The sequence below is a fragment of the Aythya fuligula genome, chromosome 1 (genome assembly GCF_009819795.1).
Source record: "Aythya fuligula isolate bAytFul2 chromosome 1, bAytFul2.pri, whole genome shotgun sequence".
NCBI lineage: Eukaryota > Metazoa > Chordata > Aves > Anseriformes > Anatidae > Aythya > Aythya fuligula.
Window position 1 is genome coordinate 118,694,540 of NC_045559.1, and position 20,681 is coordinate 118,715,220.

The 20,681-nt window shown below is 37.3% G+C and overlaps 1 protein-coding gene across 2 annotated transcripts in view; it reads right to left on the reverse strand.

Annotated features, from left to right (window-relative positions):
- Nucleotides 1–343: 343 nt before the first annotated feature.
- The window catches only part of SYTL5 (synaptotagmin like 5), an 82,607-nt gene continuing 62,269 nt past the window's right edge, over nucleotides 344–20,681 (reverse strand). For both annotated transcript variants that reach the window (XM_032199621.1, XM_032199629.1), the window contains exons 10-18: nucleotides 18,587–18,679; nucleotides 14,393–14,458; nucleotides 13,294–13,472; nucleotides 12,305–12,407; nucleotides 10,008–10,169; nucleotides 6,959–7,067; nucleotides 5,240–5,375; nucleotides 2,520–2,728; nucleotides 344–1,924 (exon numbers count right to left, since the gene is read on the reverse strand). In XM_032199621.1, the coding sequence (XP_032055512.1) occupies nucleotides 1,782–1,924; nucleotides 2,520–2,728; nucleotides 5,240–5,375; nucleotides 6,959–7,067; nucleotides 10,008–10,169; nucleotides 12,305–12,407; nucleotides 13,294–13,472; nucleotides 14,393–14,458; nucleotides 18,587–18,679 (1,200 nt within the window). In that variant the 3' untranslated portion in view covers nucleotides 344–1,781. The remainder of the gene's footprint in view (nucleotides 1,925–2,519; nucleotides 2,729–5,239; nucleotides 5,376–6,958; nucleotides 7,068–10,007; nucleotides 10,170–12,304; nucleotides 12,408–13,293; nucleotides 13,473–14,392; nucleotides 14,459–18,586; nucleotides 18,680–20,681) is intronic.

Here is a 20,681-nt window from a genome sequence, read left to right on the forward strand (position 1 = left end):
AGTTTCAAGCCACTCAAACCAAAAATAGTGTATTTTGGGGAGAGGAGGGAAAGAGGGGAGCAGTGGGAAGGAATGGATATTAAATGTTAACATTTTGGATTCAGCTCTAAGCACATTTACTGACTATACACTAGAACAGTAATGGATGAAAAAATCTTAACCTACACTTAGTTAGTTATCATTTCTCCATATGTTGTTGTTCCATCTAGAATTCCTGTGATTTCTACATTGTGAAGAACAGCATTTCTATCTCTCAAACAAGTAAGATTTTATGGCCTTGATTCTTCACAGAAATCTTTAAACACTGGTGTTTTGATGTACAGGGAATGAAACATCCTCTGAAAGCTTTTTTTTTTTTTTTAATCAGTATTTTATGTAAGGATTATGTTTACAAATATTCAAATTTGTTTCCATGGTACTAATACGATATTACTTCCAAAAGAGAAACATTTGTAGAAAAATAAGGGATAAGTGTAGCTATAGATTAATTTACCCATTCAAATAGGAAGCTATGTTCCAATTCTGAAAGATTCAGAGGACTTTTCATTCAGTTTACCAGTCTTCCTTTGTTTCATACCCTGAGCAATTATGTGTGACGCAGTTATATTTTTATCCAAACTTGTGCTGTCCTTGAAAGAGATTATAATCCTCTCTTATTACGGTACTACTGCTGTTTAAATGCTGCAGTACCCATGACTATACAAAACAGCATGTTCTTCAGAAGTGACCTGACTAAGTCTGCAGAGGATGACAGATCTAAGCAGATACAAAGATCACTTTATGAAACCAAAGAGCAAAATTACTCTTGAACACTTGTTGTGGTTAATAAGGTTAGAATTGGCCAAAACCTACAGGATCCCAGCCCCTTCAGAGAAAACTCCACTTTTTTTTTTTTTTTTTTATGCCCCAAACCAGTATGTGTCTCATCTCAGCAACTCATCAGGTGCGACAGGCATGTGAACATACTCCCTCTGTTCAACGACATTGGAAGATCTTGGCTAGAGCTGTCAACTGAATGAAAAGCATGGTAATACCACATAGTTGTAGAAATTTTATAGGGATTTGTTATCATTTATTTTCATTAGAGGCTCTTTAATCACATTGAACCAAACCTGCCTTATGTACAGTGCACTGAAATAACCCAGAGAATGCTGCAACATTGGCACTTTATACCCCTTCATCTGCTGACTATTTCTAGTGTGCAATGATGAGTGCATTGGCTTTCCTTAGAGGGCTGCTTGGTTCCAAGCCTGCCTTCCTGCACACTGCATAGCCCAAAAAGCAAACATGAAAAAAAAAATGTTTGTTATCCTTCAGAACATTATGGCTTCTCATTTTGCAAATAACAAAGCACAGACTCATTCTGAATCTGCTTGTACTGTATCACTACTGTCTTCTAGGCCATCTTTGACCCAGGAGGAGATATGTAAAGCAAACTTTACTTACTAAATGACTACATAGACAGTTGCTAGCTCTATGTCCCCCACCAGCAGAGGTGTTCATCATCTGTACACCAGTAACCAGAAGGGACAGAGAAAGCCAGCCTGATCTCTGTACAAGGTCAAATACTCACGAGCTTCAGGAGAAACATAATCTGTCCAAGAAGCCTGGGTTAAAAACATGTGCATGAAAGTGCAGAATGCATTAAAATTTCACTTGGAGCCTTAATATCCAAGGCAAAGAGTACAACCCTTCACCACTTTCCAGTAGGCAAAGTGTGAGGGGCTGAACACCACTGAAATCAGGAGTACCTGTGGTACCCCTCAGTAGTTGAGAGTCTTTCAGAGTCTACGTTTTCCCATGCTGGATCTCAACATTAATATCCCCTCCACAGATGCTCCAGGACTGTCAATCATCTTTTGCCAGAGGTGCTGCTCTTCTCCTTGAGAGTCCATCCAGTCAACCTCCTTGCCATTACTTACACCTGGCAATTGCAAAACACAAACCGTTTTGGCATATTAGCAAGCAGTTACTTAATATTGCTCATTCACTCCAACAGTCTATAGAAAGATGGCAAGCACTTTACATGACTGCCTATATACAGATTTGCTCCCACTGTGTACCAGTTATTCAATTCCTTTGTGGTACATGGATAGATGCACATAAACCTCCCCAGTCTGCACCGCAGGCAACCTTCTCCTAACTGAGGATTCACATCTCTTCCAGATCATACCACTGTCAGCAGAAAGGCTGCTGCTGGTTAAAAGTAGTTTCTTCCTCCTCATCAGGATTCCGAGAAATGCTTCCAAGCTATTCCTGGTTCTTCTAGGCTGCTCAGAAGTGCAATTGGGCACCACATTTTTGTGTCTCACTCAATGAAGGAAAGAACTAAATCTCTATAGAAGATAGAGATGACATGTTGCCTTCTCTCCCTTTCCAGTTTCTCCAAATTGGCATATACTATCCACACATTCAATAACGTTTCTATCCCTCATGTACATGAATCACTTGGGGTGGGAAAAGAAGAGCAGGATAAGAGCAAAACAAGCAAAGCAATCACCTGTTAGATGGGACCTTACCACTTCCAGTGCTCAAACGGACACCTCCCAGAAAAATATTACTGGATAGTGACTCCTTGTCCCACACAGTTAACTCTAGGCAGACATTATGTATATCCCGGGAATTCAAGCCACTGAAAGCAAATGTATGATTCCACCGGGGGTTCACATTCTTTTTTATTATGGGAGTTTTGTGTTTTGTAGCTTTGCTGTCATCTGGGAGCAGGTATCTGGAACATATAGAAAAGGAAAGTTGAATACGTCAATAGGATGTCAGATAATATCAACGAAGAATAATAATCGTGATGAGATCTCAAATAAGATCAAGAGGCCATTTCCCACTGTAATTAAATTAAGCGTATACCGGAAGTGCATATGCATTTGTGCTCCGTTTGTTACAATGTCAGTTATCAGAAAATGAAATTATGTCTCCTTGTCCCATACCTTTCATTTTTTATAAAAATACTTTTTATTTCAGTGAGACTAAATACAGACAGAATCATAAAAATGTTAGCCAGAAGGAATCTCTAGAGTCACCTTGTCCAGCTTTCCTCTCAAAGCTGGTCCTCCAGAAAGGAAAAAAAAAAAAAGATCAATAAAGAAGGAACTTCAGAAGTTTAGCACCAGTACTTTGAATTGCTTGTCACCCTACTGAGAGCAGAAACACTAATACCATAAAGTCTGACATGCTTTTTCACATTTGATTTTTTAGTGAAGAATTCCCTTAGTGAAACTAAGCAAAAATAATACTCTGGTTTCAAAATCAGAGTTCAGTACAATTTTTCACAGTCTGTACCTTCATGTTTTTCAGCAATATTAATAAAGTAACTATGGAGTTGCACATGAATATTAAAGGGTCAGGCATACAAACAAATTATATCAGTAGACCTCAATCAGGCTTCCTGTCCAGGCTTTTACTTGAGAAAAAACATGAGCTATTTCACTGCAGCAGGCTATTAAATTACTTTAATTTAGTCTCAAACTAGCTGTGTGGATCAGACTACTGCTGTACCTCTATGGGTTCACGGCAACGTTGTTATGCATTTAGCCATGACACGACAGACAACCAATCAATAGTCCCAGGAAAACAGACGCCTGTTTCACCACACTGAATAATCCATGTCAGCAAGAGCAGATGCCACTAACTAAAAATACTCCACAGAATTATTGGCCACACGTTGCTACTGCTAACATAAAAAGGCTTTGAAAACATTTTCTCCATGAAACCTGTTGCAAGATCCAACTGGAAAAAAGCCACAGCGAGATCAGACACACTATTTTTCAATAAAAGGAAATGCCCTCACATGTAACAGAAAAGAGATGGCATAGGAGAACAAATCCATAGTAAGAATAGCTCAAACTTTTTCTATATGATGTGTATGAGCTTAGTGAGTGTTCAAAGCACACTAAAAATTAAGACAAAGTCTCAACTTTGCTTAGGAGTCAAGGGCAGGATTTCTTGTATGGTCACTATTTAGTAAACGATACTCAAACCATTACTGATAAACTGGAGAATATCTAAAAATCAGCAATTTTGAAAAACAGCATTGAGAGCAAAAACTGGCAAAGAAAAATGTTTTAAACTCATTATTTTCTTAATTTATGAAAAATCCAATATGATGAGGTATGCAGGAATATGCTCATTTTATTCAAATTGCAAGTATGTCCTACATGTAGCATTTTCAATAGTCTGGATTTTGACTGTCCAACAGAAATGCTGCTTATTGAATAAAAAGATGCAAATATATATTTAATTTTATATATATATATATGTATATACTTGCATATAGGCATACAAGTGACACAGACCCTACATTTTTCAGAATGATGCATCTTTAAAATCAAACCTCAAAGCCATTAGAGCAGAGTTTTTAAATGTCTTCTGACAAAGAATATTAAATGTTAACAATGAGACACAATTAGAGTTAAGACACTGTTTGAAGTCAGTGATAGACTTTCTGGGAACCCTTAGGACTTAAACGTGCTCCTTGAAAATGTACCGCATGACAAAGATCTTACCCAATTAAACACTAAAAAATATATACTTATGGTAAAAGAGAGAAAAATCTTCTCATTTAGCATTCTTTTATACTCGACTGAGAACAGAATTTCCTCACACACATCATGAGTTTTCTCTTTCTGCATGTTTCAGTTGACATCCACTAGAAAGAACCTCAGCGTGATGGAGCAGCCATCAAGCTATTTGCAGTTTTATGAGGAATCCAAACAGACTTGTCTCTTCCTGAAAACAAGGCTACTTCTCCTAGTCAATATATATATATATACACACATATAGTTTCAATTTGCTGGAAATGTAAATGTCACTGTCGGTACAGGTGTCATCTCCAATGTGTGAACCCCAGTTTACATCTTCTTGCCTTCAGGAATCACCAATGTTCACCTACCTTTCTCTGCCAACTCAGTGAAAGTGTTTTGTTTATATTCTATAACAGTGTGCACCTTAGCACACTGAACACATGTTTGAATGGAGTCAGTGATACAGACTACATACTCTTTCTTGACTGAGTCCAGACATGCTGGTATTTAACCACTAGGACAACTCATACCTCTCTGCCCATAGCCAACAGCATCCTTCGCCATACCATTTCAAAGTGCCCGTTGCTTTTCAGTAATGACATCCCCCCCACAGACACATATACAGACATATTGAATAAAATAGGATCAGTCAAAATGCTCTTCAAGTACAGCCATTAAAATGCAGAGGAAAAAAAAACACTGACCCTTTCACAAAAGTGTCTGATGTGCCTCCTGATTTCACCGCTGTTAAATTCTTAGCTTCTTTGATGAGGACTTCTAATATACCCCCAGATGGCAGATGAGTCTCTCCCTTTCTTCCTTTTTTAAAGCTCTTCTTTCCTACATATACAACAGAGTTGCAACATCATTATCATAATCAGAAACTATACACTGAAAAACTGATTTGGACATCTAAGTTCTCTTGGCTGGATTATTTCACTCATTTCCTTCAGTGGGATTAAAACATTTCTTATGAGCAGATCCTGATTGTCAAGGGTATAGAAACTGAAAAGGCAAGGGCAGAAAATCACTCCATATTTGATAAAGAACTTGACTGTATAACCAGATATCCCTTGCTGCAAACAACTGGATATCCTAACTGAAGTCTTTTCTGAATGTAATCATTGGTGTGTTACTATGCTGAACAGAAAGAACTGCACATCCTGTAAGCCCCGATCTCTTTTCAGAATCTAATTCCATCTCTGATGCTAAAGCAGTCCGACACCACAAGCAAGGTATGTAACATCTGTCCCAAAATTTAAAATGCAGAAATATACTGTGTATATTCCTTTTGTAAGGACAAACTGCTCCTCTCCTCATACTCCATGGCAAAGGACATGGTGCTGCATTTGAACAGCTACATGAGGACACATGTACTTGTTGATGCTGTGGATTCTAAAGGAGGTATAATCACGGATCATGCACGCTGTTTGGGACTGGAAACATCAGAAGAAAAAAAGGATGAAGAGTGATATTAAAGTGATACTAATTAAAAAAATGCAGTGTATGTCCATACTTTTCAGGCAGCAATTAGCTTTCAAGAGATAAAACCTTGGGATTATTTCAAGCAGAGGGAATATCATTTGTCAAGAAAAGAAAAAAGAAAGAAAAAAAAAATTTAAAAAGTATCTTTTATACCTATCTAATCCTAATGCTAAATAGCAATATTGTCACTAAGAAAGAACTCTTCTTGGACTACCTGTACCTGGTACATCTCAGGTGCTATCCAGTGACTGATTTCTCTTTAGATGATTGCTGTTCCTCATGCTACTACAATGCAAGGAGTAAGTAACTGTATTATCCATTGCTCACTACTAATGAAAATAATGGCTTGCCCTAAACAATTCAAATAACATTTTACAGGATTGAATTAGAAGTGTAATACAGCAAAACTGAACAGAAGTTAAAGAAGCATGAAAAAGACTTAAAATGAGGAGATAGGTAAAGTTATAGACAATTAAGCAAGAGGAACTAAGGGAAGTCTGTTACTTTGATCAGCTATACACTGTATGTAGCCAGCTGAACAAAGAACACACAGACTACAATTTAGAAGATTTATTTGTATGTGGCTGTAGTGTTAGGTCAGAGGTTGGACTCGATGATCTTGAGGTCTCTTCCAACCTAGAAATTCTGTGATTTTGTGATATTAACTAACGTCTGAGCATTTTTTAATTAGGTCAAATCGATGCACCAATACTTGACTATGGCACACTCCTCTTTCCCTTCCCTCTCCTTAGGTCCAATGTAACAGAAGAGGATAGAGGAAGAGAAACATACTCATGACTCAAAAGTTACACAGATAAAGACAACTAATATATTTAAGTCTAATTTCAATCTTCTCTAATTCCATTACTTCACACTAGTTGAGAATTTTTAATACCCAGGGGGATGGTATCATAAATTGCCATTAATGTTTGCTTTACCTTGAAACTGTCCTAGAGGAAGCATTAGGTTTCTGTCTGGGGGAATGTAACGTAAAACAACTGTCAGCTCTCCTTTATACTGAAGTCCAACATCTGTTGCAACCTCCACCTGAAAGGAAAAAAAAATAATGAAAAAAACATAAATCCAGCTAAGGTTAATCATTCACTTTCTCCATTTGATATTTTATTGTACCTATACTGTTTGAAATGTTTCTTAAATATATCAAGATTTATCTTCCTGCTTTCACATAATTTAACATTTCAGATTGAATACAATCGCATTTTAGAAAACTTTATGAATCAGAGAGTTCAAGCTCTCAGAAGAACAAAGCTACACGGCATTAGACACAGTGCAGAGAACAAAAGCAGGAAGGAGAGACCTAACATGAATGAGTGACGCAAATAAACAAAGAACTCGAACTTATTTCTGAAGAAATAAACTGTAGCTAATTTAAGCTGACATTCTGATGGCCTTATTTACCCCAACTGGGTTTTAAATCCATAATTGGTTTAATTTATTTTAGAAGTGTCACTCTTGAGTCACTCTTGAAATAGAGATATGGGGAACTATGACAGCAGAAGAGAGCAGAGTCCAGCTCTGAAATAGAAAACTAAAAACTAAGGTTATTCTCAGTGTCCTTTTCCACCCAATATTTCAGGTTCCTTTTCTTTTGAAATGTTTGAATTTTGCCCAGAAACAACACACAATAGTCTTTAGAAGTAGCACGATGGCACCAGTGACTGATGCCAGTTGCTACAACAGAGGACAAAATAAAAGCTGTAGCAAATGGCTGTGGAATAATTTTAACAACAAGAAATCATGATTTAAATCTTGCTAGTTAGGCAGTTCATTTAGGGCCTGAACTATGTAGGTTTAGCATCAAATTTCCCATAAAGTCAGCAAGGATTATTTTTTCTGTTTTACTGGTAGACAAATGACAGCATAAGTTCTTACATCAGGAACAATTTGCCAACCTTCCCCTCTCCAAAGCCGCATATACCGTGACTCTAGACTCTGCTCCCCTCTTTAACCACAGAACTATTTTCTGATTTAACCATACTCCTCTTGAAAACAGGCCACGCAGTGCTCATAGAAAAAAAATAGGTCTTAAGTCTCCAACACTTTCACTAAGGCAGCTAAATGATTCATGATAAAACAAAGCAATGTAGTAAAACACAGGGAATATTTCACTGCCATTCCTTTCTATATCATGCAATTCATATGGGAGAACAGCATGTAACTTGTTTGTATGCTAACCTGTACTTTTTTTTTTATTTATTTCAAAATGCAATAATTAATCTTTCAGAAACAATATTATCTTTGCTAGACAACAATCTTAGCAGCATTTTAAGTTCAGAAACATAATTTGTAACAATGTAGGAAGCAGACAAGACTAATTTTGTGTTTGCTTTCTTTGGTAAAAAAGAAAAAGTTTAAAAGTCCTTTTAACAGCTTTGGAAATAACCAGACAAGACCTTCCAGTTGGAATGGCTAAAATGCTTAACACATCATTACTATTTTTCCTGAGCAGGACTGTCTCAGGACTTTTTTTTTTTTTTTTCTTGTTAGATTAAAAGAAACCACCCATAGAAAGCCCCCGGAGACTGAACGGAGAAGACAAAGAGATTACTGCATGAAAAGACACTCAATTTCAGACCAATGTTGCATACAAAATGTAAGCGAAACAAATACAAGATACATCGACCATGGTAGAATACTTGGTACTAAATAAGAGCAACATCTAACACCAGCCAAGGACATAACAGAGACGCAGCAGACATTTAGTCTACCCCAAGCATAGACCCAACAAAAGCAAACTACATGATGCAAGTTGGGTGAAAGTTCTCCAAGTTATCCAAGAAGGATAGTATAACCCTCGCCCAGACACAGCACTGACTGGAGTTTTTTTGTCTTCATTAGCCACCTTCTCTTCCTGGTATCCCATCCCCCTTTTGGGCTACGAAGGAAAAGCTGATGGTCACTCTCATTAATAAAGCTAAACGAGGAAACTAGGAATGATCTTCCATGCCAGTTTTAAAGCAGGAGGTGTCTGAATGTTAAAAGGAGGCCAGTTTCCTTATGTATTTTCTGGCTAATTATTTACTGAGGTATAAATTTGTGATGGCTTAGCACCAAAAAGGGCTATACCAGGAAATTATAAAGCAATCAGACTCATCTGACATTTGAGGATAAGACACAAATCAAACAGTCCCTTCTAAACCCTAAATATAATATTTCTTTAAATATAATGAACACAGAACAAAGGAGTCATCTGAGTCTATCTCCACGTCATCTGCAGTACAATCTTCAATTTTTCTACAACAAGAAAAATAAACTTTCTGAAATAGCAATTTAAGCCCCTGAAATTCCTAGGGATTCCAGCTGCTGCAGAAGCAAACAACTGAGAAGCCTTTAATTCTCGAGCTTACAACAGCTCTTTGAATCTCTTCCGAAAATAAACACCTTTGCCAAAGCAGGGGGTGCCTTAAAGATGGAAGTCATCCTATCCTTAGCTAAGTACAGTGAAAGTCCTATTTCATAAACCAACTGATTTGCCTGATGAGAAGCCTCATCTTACACCTTCCTAGTCACGGTGAATAAGAGCTTAATAAGTCATTTTGTTACCGCTGAAAAGTGTGAAGCACATTGAACTGAAACAAAAAAGGTCTTTTGCTTTACTGAACTGTTCAGGGTTGGATAGGGGGGGGTGGCAAAGAAGCTCCTTGGTTCATCTGCTATTTTCTGGAAGAAAAAAATAAATCAATTTCTTTACAAGTTCATTTTTCCTCTGCAGTTTGTTGCAAGACAAACTTATATATTATTTAAAGTGCTGGGTTTTGTTTGTATAAGTGGCCAACCAGATAAAAAGTTTTCATGAAGACTTCAGGAACGGTGGGTTTTGATTGAATAAAACACAAAGATACTATTTTTATTGCCACATTTGACAATCACAGAGTCACCATTTTACAAACGTGTTCCAAAGGAAAAATAACTAAGCCTTGCTAAATTTGCTTCTCAGCAGTTTCATTGGCCCCTGGAAATCCTTACCTTGGGCTGGAGCACAAACCACTCATCGCCCTGATTTTCAAAGTTCCAGGAATCGAATGGAATTTCCACTTCTCCAAGAAAGCTGTTGCGTCCAAATCTGTCATAGTGCCAGACAGAAAGCTGCAGGGTCCTGGTTTCTAGCTGCGTATGACTGATGACATACTACCAACAGAAAAACAGAAAAAAGAACCCTCAGAATAAGCACAAATAATAGTTTCCATGGAGCCTTTTACAGCAATAGCTGAATTTCATGAAGCCCACAGCAGTTAATAAGTGGAGCATGAAAGAGAGATTTGTTTTCATTGCAAATAAGCTGTCTATAGCTAGAAATCTCACAGGGAACTGTTAAACCTCTTTTCTTTTTTTTTTTTTTTTTTTTTTTTTTTTTTTCTGTATTACTTACTGGGTATTTATGGCTATAAAGTAAATAATTATGATTAAAACAATCATCCTGTTAATTCCATATAGCTTATGTAAAAGAAGTAGATCAACACCAAAGTTTATTTTGTAAGAAGCCCCACTGGATCTTTCATCCCTAAAGACAGGTTGCTGTACACTGTTTTCTTTTCCTATTCAGTTTTATCTTTGTAACTTGTGAAAAATTATTCTGAAAACAAGTAAAACCATATCTGCAAAGCATTCACCAAAATGTCTCAGTAGCACCTTTCATGCAGCTTGGTTGAAAGCTATTAAAAACTCCTCTGAGGTAGCAACATATTCTAGCAAATATATAGAAAATTATAAACATCTGGAATTCTTGCTCTGCTTTCAGGGAAAGGCCTACTAATTCCATGAAATTCACCCTTCTTCTAGTGTTAATTGAGGAGATCCAGATGTCTTCTTTTCTGTTTGTTCTCAGGAACAATGTCTGGACATAGACGTGTTCTCCAGAAGCTGAAACATTCAAGTCAGTTGGCTAGCCACACAAGTAGGCTATTAATGCATAGATATGTCTGTAATGCTCATATCTTAGATGCCAACTGTGAGAGCTGCACTATTCAGCAATACTAGAATACAAGCCAAAGATGGAAGATATAAATGTATTTTTTTTCTTCTCTTTTTTTTTTTTTTTTTAATGGCAATACCAGTTGCAGCAAATAGATCTAGCTCTCATTTACCTATCAACAATACAAGTAAGCCCTCTTTGACACAATCTGCATTTTTAGCAAGCTGCTAGGTCCTATTCCTGCAGTTCCCTACTAGCAAACACGTTCAGTGCTAACTACATTCCCTGCTAAAGAGTCTAACACCTTTTTTTTTTTTTTTTTTTTTTTTTTTTTTTTTTTTTTTCTCCCCTCCAGTTCAGGCAAATCTTAACTTTACTAGAAACCATTTAAAAATGAGGCTGTGCAGGCTACTCTCCCTTGGAAAGCAGCCTGGCCAGACCAAGTACATGTATGTGTAAGTTTGCAAAATAGTTTTGTAGCCAGGTTAGGTCAAGTACACTGGCCAAGGAACATCTATTAGCATCTATTATATGAAACTTATTTACTTAATCACTGAATTTCCCTTCAGAGTCTTTCAGGATAATACAGGAAAGTTTCTGGCTTCATGACAGCTGGCTGGGATGACTCTTGTCGGTTGACAGCAAGCAGAATCACCAGGAGCCTGCGGTCCAGGTGCCAGGCAGTGAGCTGGGCATTCACACTCTACCATTCAGCCCTACACCACAAAGCCAAGCAGATAAATAAGCAGCTGGTGAGGAGCACAAAATCTTTCCAGCCTCTGTAGGCTGGACATGAGTATGAGAAAAGAATTGAAAGATCACAGGCACTTGGGCTCCACCAGTCAAGGCAGTAGTCTATCATTTTCTTTTGCAACATAAAATGCACTTCAATCAGCTTTTTAGGAACACAGTAAAATGCCAACAACAGCTTTGCTAGCTATCAAAGAGCTTTTACTGCTAAAGGTTATTTTCTCTTAGAACTCAGTTAGACAGGATTTTTTAAGCTAGTTCTACCTCAGTACAGTTGTAACTTAGGGCTTTCAAAATCTTTAAGGTACGTATAAGAACTCTGAGCTCAGGTTAGATGGGAACATCAACAGTTTTGGAAGAGATCCATGGAAAGTAATGTAAGTTTTACCTGTAGAGGGGAGAACCAAACAAAAACAATTCCTCAATGCTGAAAACCAGAAATTAAAACTCATAGGATTTATTCCTAGATGTTTTGCTTAAACACCTTCCCTTTGAGGCATTGCTTCCACAGTCTAATCCCCGTACTGGAGCACTTACAGAAAATGCCTGTGAGCACAAGTAGAACATTCATCACAGCCCATGAGAGAGACAGTGTTCTCACCTTCAGCGTTTCATTAAATTCCGGATTGGTGCTGTTACTTTTAATTTTGGTCTTACGTTTACTTTGGCGGGACTTATCAGGCAGGAGGTATGCTTTGACATATCTGCAGATCAAGTAGTAAATTATTAGCAAGGAATAGAAATGACCAGTTTGAGCAAGGACGTGCCATTCCTGCATCAGTAAAATATATGAGGAAATTAATTTTTGCAGTCTAAACAACACACACATGTAACAGACTTTGTGAAACATGGAAAGGTATGGACTTTATCTAGAAACATTGCGATGTTGTTCTGATAGGCTCAGAGTAACAAAAGGGCTAAATTAATTTACAGAACTAATTTGCAGAAAGCTTTCCTAGCACTTCAGCTTTTGTAGTGTATGATTACTGACTGATTACATCTGACAACACATACACTGAAAATACAGGAGAATTAAAAACTTTCTACCTTACATATAACAGGATTAGACATGATTAGAGATATAAATTATTAATTTCTAACTATGAAAGAGTTTACATTATATTCTGAAAACTAAGAATACTCGGAAATCTAAAAGACTCTCACAAAACACAGTCCTTGCAAAGTGAATCTATGGATTCACAGCATGAAAACCACAAAGTTATTACCCTCCCTCCCTCTTAAACACCATCATATACTTCAGTGTTGCTTCTAAAAGTAAGAAATCAATTCAGTCTCCCTATGCATTCATATTTTTTGTCCTTTTGCAGAGATTGCTAGCAAACGGGTTGATAATTTAAGTAATATTGTTTCCCCAGAATATGTCCATGTTGCCCTAAGGAATATATTAGAAATACATTTCCCACAGGGAATCCAAAACCAACCATCACCCAAACGCTGGCTTGTAGCAACTGGATATTATGAATTCCCAGGTTTCTATCACAACCCCAGGCTACATCACTGATGACTACAGAGAGCAATGTGTCAGACAACAGCCCTAGCGGGGCCTAAAAAGGAATTTTCTGTGCTTACGGATCAGTCCTTTGCTTTTTTTCATCTGCAACAGCCAGGTTTCTGCAACTTTTCACCAAGACGTTGAGGGCACCTGTTTTGTAGCTGTAGTTGATTTGGAGAAGGATTTCTCCACTGACCTTCACGTTACCATAGTCACCAGTTTCACTATATACGCTCAGCATGCTGTTTATGCTTGTCTGGAGGGAGAGAGAAAGGACTTAGAAGCTTAAACAATTTTTATTTCCCGAATCTGCTCTTTCATTCAGCCACAACCCTGCAATACTGTCTCCCTTGTTAGGACTTGCTATGAAAAGAGACATAGGATAGAAGAGAAATGCTACCTGAGTCTATTTGATGTAAAGGGAGTAGGAACTGCAACTAGCATAAATAGCATAAATGTCTGTCTAGACTGTTGATGTTTTTTACACACAGGACTCAAATCTATTTATAAACATGACTTAATCTAAATTACTGCCATTTAATTCATGCATGAGCTGAAGAGCAGTCAGGCTACATAAACTGTAAGCTCACATAAGTTCTAAGCAGATAAAAATGACCTCACTGCCTCCGCTGTCCACCTGATTTTTACTGAGTCTCATGAGATAACTGCTGACAGAACCATTAGAAAAAGTTATAAGGATGATTCCTGTAATGAAGATGATAAAAAACATGTTTGGTTAAAGTGACACCAATCTCCCATATAAGCAAACTTCCGATACCCATTGTTTACGCAATTTTCCTAAAGCCAGAAAAGGTTTAGCAAAAATCCCACAAAATTTTCCACTGTGGCATAATATATTGCAACCCAATCTCTTTTCACTGATACCCTATGTTATATTGTTATGTGGATATTCTCTTTCAAAAGATGACAATCAGGAAAGAACTAAATGTTTTTAAAGAAAATTGGAGCAATGTGCATACCACTGGAACCAAAGGCATTCCAGAAATCTGGTGTACATTTTGGTTTGAGTCCTTGAGCAAGACTGTTCAAGAACATGCATAACCATATAAATCCTATCACACAGGAAGCTTGCAAGACAGACAGGCACAGTCTTGAACACAGAGGGATAAAAGAGAGAAACCTTCAAAGTTAAGCAGAGGATTGAGGAGAACTCACAGTATCACCATCTGTTTCAGGCACATTTAAGTAGGTCCATTTTCTGTCAGAGGCTTCTGGGAAGTTCTTTAAAGAAGGCAGTGGAAAAGGTCAAGAGAAAAGAGCATTAGGTAGCTGTAATAGGAAAGAATAAGTGCAGTGAAAAAGCTTTACTGATACAGACAGGTAAATAAAGTTTGCATTGCAAAGCCATAGTGAGAGAAAAGGAAAAAGGCATGACCAAATCAGAGGAAATGCAAAGTGTTTTCTATATACATCAAGTATTGAAGGGCACTGAAGGGCACGTGGCTCAAAGTAATAAAATCGAATTGAAGTATCTGCTGTATCAAAAGAAAAAAAAATATTTTAGAACACCAACTCAGCAAATTTCAGCAAATTCGGGTTTGTATTAGATTGTATTTGGATGTCGTCGATTTATGTCCCCATGAACTTAATTCTTTTTTAATCTCATTAAAAGGTGAGCATTCATATACTGCAGAGTTGGTCCCTTTGTAAAAAAAAAAAAAAAAAATGCAGTTTCTCTGTGGAGTTTGTAATGATATGTGAAAAAACACATATACATGTTTAAACATGTCACTCGGGGGGGAAAAAAAAGTACGGTAACAGAATGATGGGGAAAGCATTTACCACCTCTGCTCATTTGAGCAATTTCTGGCAGTCTAATGAATTCATGGGAAATTAACTACACATCTTGAGCTACCTCGTTCCCTAGCAGCTAGAGGGAGGAAGGAAGGACAGAGTTGAAAGGAAGGGCCACACAAAAAGAACTGGTCTGTGACAATGCAGATCTCCAACCATCTTGTCTAAAGGCTCAGCAGCAAAGAAAGCTGGAGTGATAAGCAGGCTTGTGTCAACATGGTGAACAGCAGGGGAGATTTAGAAACTAAACAAGCAATCATTCTTAAAAAATATATAAAAAAAAAAATAAAAATCCAAAAAAGTTAATTTTATACATAATGTAGAAATAATAAACAGCAAAAATTTCATAATTTTTGTATTTTTCTTTTTGTTTGTTTTTCTAATTTGGGCTAGCTTTCTTTATAATTTCTTTTAAACAACAACAACAACAAAGAAGAAGAAGAAATAAAGCTTGTCCTTTTATTACATTGTATGGTTGACTGAGATTCTGTGAACAAGACTGCAGGACAATTAGCAGCACACACTGACAAATGTGTCATATTTCTTCCTATTCTTAACACGCCTCAAGCTCAAGCTAAATTTCAGCCTTTACCATTTATGCACTCCCACCTCTAGCACAGATAAAATGGGTATCCTTGGGCACTGTTAGTGAACTCAAAGATCCCAGTATGTGCTACAAAATGTCAACATTATCCCTGTAACAGGAAAATAACAGTGCATGTGCCCACCTCAGAAAACTAACAAGGTTACACCAACATGGGGAGGGAGAATAGTTATTCTTCTGAATCCAAGTATTCTTTTTCTTTATCGTTAGGTACATTGGTAGTAAAGGGGCAATGACCGGGAAAACAAACAAACAGTTCTAAACAAATAGATGACCTCTGATGCTAGAATTTATGCAAATGTAATTTCTGAATTGCATTCAGAAAACAAATCCACAAACAAAACAACATATATTCAGTAGAAATATTTGACATATTTGACTTCTTTCCCCACAGACTCTCTCCTGTGGCATTTACAATGGCCTTTACACATGCTAAATGCAATATCCTTGGGAAATCTACCTATTTTCCACTTTTATAGTAAACAATCACTACATACATGTATGGAGGTTGCTGAGCCTCGCTTTAGCCCCTCACTAAGAATTACATTTGTTTTGCATCTCTTATCGGTGCAGTAAGACACTGGAAAAACTCAGATTTATTGACGTGATGGTCCTTGACAACAACACATTAATGTGTTTAGGAGAGGAATCAGTGAAGGATGCAGGGAAAATGCAATACAAAGTTCATGTATTAGCTTTGGGTAAACACAGGCAACAATACCCTAATGCTGAGATGTAATTCCTGTTCAGTGTCACTTTTCATTCCCATTTTTAGCTCACACGCAATACAGGCAGATTTAAGTTTCTTTACCCTCTTGAAATAACCTCAAATAACCTCAATAACCTCTAACCTCAAATGCTCACTGTTAGAATACCTATGCAGTACTTTAAATTATCGTATTTAATAAAAAAGATGCAGTCAGAACCTACTTTTCAATAACAACATTACTTCAATGTGACATAATAACGTAGAGAAAATTCTCTACAACACAGAAGGCTCAAAGGCATACAACAAGCAGAGAAAAGGCCAAAATAAGAGAGAGAGGGAATAACTAGTAAAACACACTTAAAGAAAGTCACAAAGAACCTGTAAAACTGACCTGCTCCAGCAGGGAGCAGCAGCTTTGCCATTCAAAACTTCTCCATTAGCATAGGATGCAAGGACATGAACATTCATTTCAGGGTGAATACAAAGAAACAAGAGCATTGAGATCTGAGATTACCTCAAACCTACAGCAGAGGAAAAGCTGTGCTCTGCTTAAGAAAAAGGTCGAAGGGAAATCTACAGAAACAGACAAAACCCAATGCAGAGTACTACCTACAGCACGCAGATGGAAGGTTCTCTAAATGCCGTCCCTCAGTTAATGGGCTAAACTAAGAAAGCACTTAAGCACCTGCAACCCTCATATCAATTTTCAAAGGAACGAAAAATAATTCTGCCTACAGAATCAATGGGACCAGCAAGGACTGAAGACAGTGAGTCACAGTCAACCTCAGGGAAGTGGGTTATGTTAGACCAATACCAAAAAAGCTACATTTACTCAGGTCTGATTTGGTGTGAATTGCCACACATCCCTGTTGCATCTGTTTCTGCGAATTACAGAAATTAGAACGGAAAACAGTCTGGACGTGGTCAGATCTAAAATACCACAATGCTCTTCAATGGCAATTCTCTCAGCTCTTTCTCCTCCCCAGGTAAGCTGAGCTTGTGTTCAGCCAACACCATCTCTTTGGGATCGAGAATTGAAACGAGCATTCCCTGGGTGTTACCTGCATGGAAACTGATGCAGATACAGTCTAGAAAGGACAGCTCAATGATTAATGACGTGGACCGTATTACCTCTTTCCTTTTAGTATAAAACTCCTCAGGTCTCTTCATCCTCCTGAACTCTCTCATCTTCTTCGTGTTTGTTGCAGCTTACTGGTACTCTGTGTGCTCACCAGAGCTATTCTTAGCACAAGGCATGAAGAACAGTGGCCAGAGAGGGCTCTGTGACTTTACTAAAGATACTATGAGTTGTTCACATCCTGCATGTCAGGCCCCAAAAATGTGCAACACAGCAGGTATTTATAAGCATGTTAAAGGCTATTTTTATCAATTATTTTCTTTCCCAGTGAATAACAGACTGTAAAAAGTGCTACAGAGGTCTTGTTATACCAATTTTGTTGCATCTCAAGCGCCTGTAACAACCTGAAAATGTAACCATCCTTTCAAGACCAACACTAAACTGCAACAGTTAGATAACCGTGAGACTCGAACAGATGATTTGCATTATATCGTTTGTGGGCATGACAAAAGGAAAAAAAAAAAAAAAAGAAAAAAAAAGTATGGCAGAAAAAAAATACAATTATTTCAGGAAATAGAAAAGTTGTCACAAATCCAACCCCCCCCCCTTCCCCCCACAACATCTCATGGAGAATGGGAGAAGCTAGGCTGGGGGTGGACAGAAATGGCATGCATGCAAATGCACAAACAACTATTTGTGTCCCAAGAAACTTAACATTTAGAAAGTTAAATCAGATGGCAGATCACACCACAGCCTTGCTCTCTTCATTTCAAGTAAATTAAGATTAAGTGTTCCTCTGCAAAACTAAGTAGTCACATACTGCAGACATCTATGGTTTGCCTTCCCAAATACCAGCTTGGTAGTAACTTGAATGTGTAGAGAAATCTACAAATGAGTACATGACATGGTTCTTGCTTTCTATGTGCTCTGCAGAACAGCATCTTAGCTTTGAATGGCATTTAAAAATATAAGAGTCAGAAAAACTATCTAAAAGTTAAAGGATGTTTCTCAAGTGCAGAATAAAAAATGATCTGTTATAAATTGTTAAGAAAACTACTAAAATATAAAACAGAATGCTGCTAAGTGGTATGATGTTAAACTCCATTTTGGAAGAATAGTCTTACATGAGATGAAAAAGCATCTGTTTTCCACTCAGGAACTTACTCTTGATAATGCACTTGTCAGATGTCCATGTTTCCTTGAATAACGAGAGGCCACTATGTCATCAATATCTTCTTCTGTTTCATCTAGGTAATCCTATACGACAAAAAACAACAACAGGGAATTCAGTCATTGTGTTCTGCTCTATATTTAGTCAACCAAATTGGTTTTGTTTCATGTATTTTCTACTTCAGGAAGATGGTACATGATGCATTCAAGATTCTAAACTCTAGAGGGATTTTGATTTACATTTTCCACATCTTTGCACATAGCAGAAAGGGAAAAGAGGTCACCAGGATTTCAGGTTTCAATTGCCTAAGAACTGAAAAAAAATGTCACATGTTTCCTGACTTCTGTAGGCATATAACTCTATGTCCAATAACTGTACTAATAAACAAAATCCACTTCCACACCTGCTAACAATCCCCTTCAAATTACCTTATTTTACTTAGTGCTATTAGCATTCAGGAATTTGGGTTTGGAAAGTTTAAGAGGGACGTAGTCGGCATTTTTCAAAACTTAACAAAAGGAACCAGTAAATTAAGCTCCGATACCAGTCAGGGGATCATTGATACCGGTTTACCTGAAGCCATTTGTAGTCAGAAGCTACCACCAATAGATGACTGATGTGGTTATAATCCAGGTTCCATGTTTTTATTGGGTTTATTTTTACAATCCAGTGATCCAGCTTTCTGATTATTGTCTACATTTATATCAGTCATGCTCTCACACACTAACAGACAAGCTCACAGTTAGTATTACACTTGTACCCCTCCATACTATCTTTGGTGACAGATGAACAGGCAAGGCTGAAAGTCTCAGGTTATTGTCAAACCACATAGAAAGAAACTTGTCCTGACATCATACAAACTGAATGTATTTGAAGTGCAAACAAAAACAACAAAAAAACAACAGATGTGTATATTTTTTATAATTATTACTTTCATGTGCTATTTCAATAATAAAAACAGCAGAAAAATCAGTAACTGCACACCTTCATATATATGCTTGAATTTTAATAACACTGAATTCTAACACCTTTAGATTATATCCAGGGAAAAATATTTTCATTTCTCAAATGCAGCGATAAAGTAAAATCCAACATGAAACTTAAAGTTGAACTGACAGTCCTAATAGGATTGTTAACTTGAAGTTACATGAAAAAAATCAGACAGCTATCATCCTATTGAAAGTAGCTTGGAAGTTTCAGGTTTCCTGAAGCCTTGTGGCAGGTATTTTGAGGCCTGCTTTCAGTTTTAATTGAAATTGAATGTTCAAACCCCTTATATCTGCTGTGCAGCTATGAAGTCCCATGTGGTGACTTGCCTCACTATTGCTCACTCATTCTCTCTCTCCCTTAAACTAAGCAGAGATGTAGTGTATTTGAAGTAAGGGGTCTCGGACTTCTGTGCTAATCAGAAAAAACAGAACAGAAAAGAAATGCTGCAGGAGAGTTGAACTGTCACATTTTTTGTAAAGATCTGCATAGTGTTCGTTATTAGTATGCATAAAGCTAGCTGTTACTTCTCTTCTCCTTTCCTCTAGTGACTGTACTGAAATAAAACCAGCTGAAAGCGATGCAAAATTTTCTATTACTACTTTCCAATTGCATTTGTGCATATTTAATGTTGAGCAAGGGGAAATGAGGACAAGCCATCACTTTATTTGGGACCAAAATTCACATACTGAAGCAAAAAATCCTCTTAGCTTCATGTTTTTGCAATGAGCCTCCTCTGTCGGTCTCTTTCCTTTCTGCTCTGAATACGGCACCCCACAGAACAAAGAAAAATCACGCATACTTCACACTCTAAGGAAAAAGTCCATGGAGATGCAGCAAACTATTGTGGGGAGACAGGTTGCCAAATCCTTCAAAAAATAAACAAATAAAACAAAAACAAAAATAAAACAAACAAAAGAACCACTTCACTTCTACTCTCCTCATTGATTTTGTTCCTGCCAATACATCAGGAAGAAGCAATTCTGGTAATACATCCCAAACTTTTTCCTTTACACTGTTGTATACGTATGTGTGGACTTAAAAATAAACAATGCTACAATTTGATTGCTGTATAATTAGATACAGGACAAAAAAAACCCC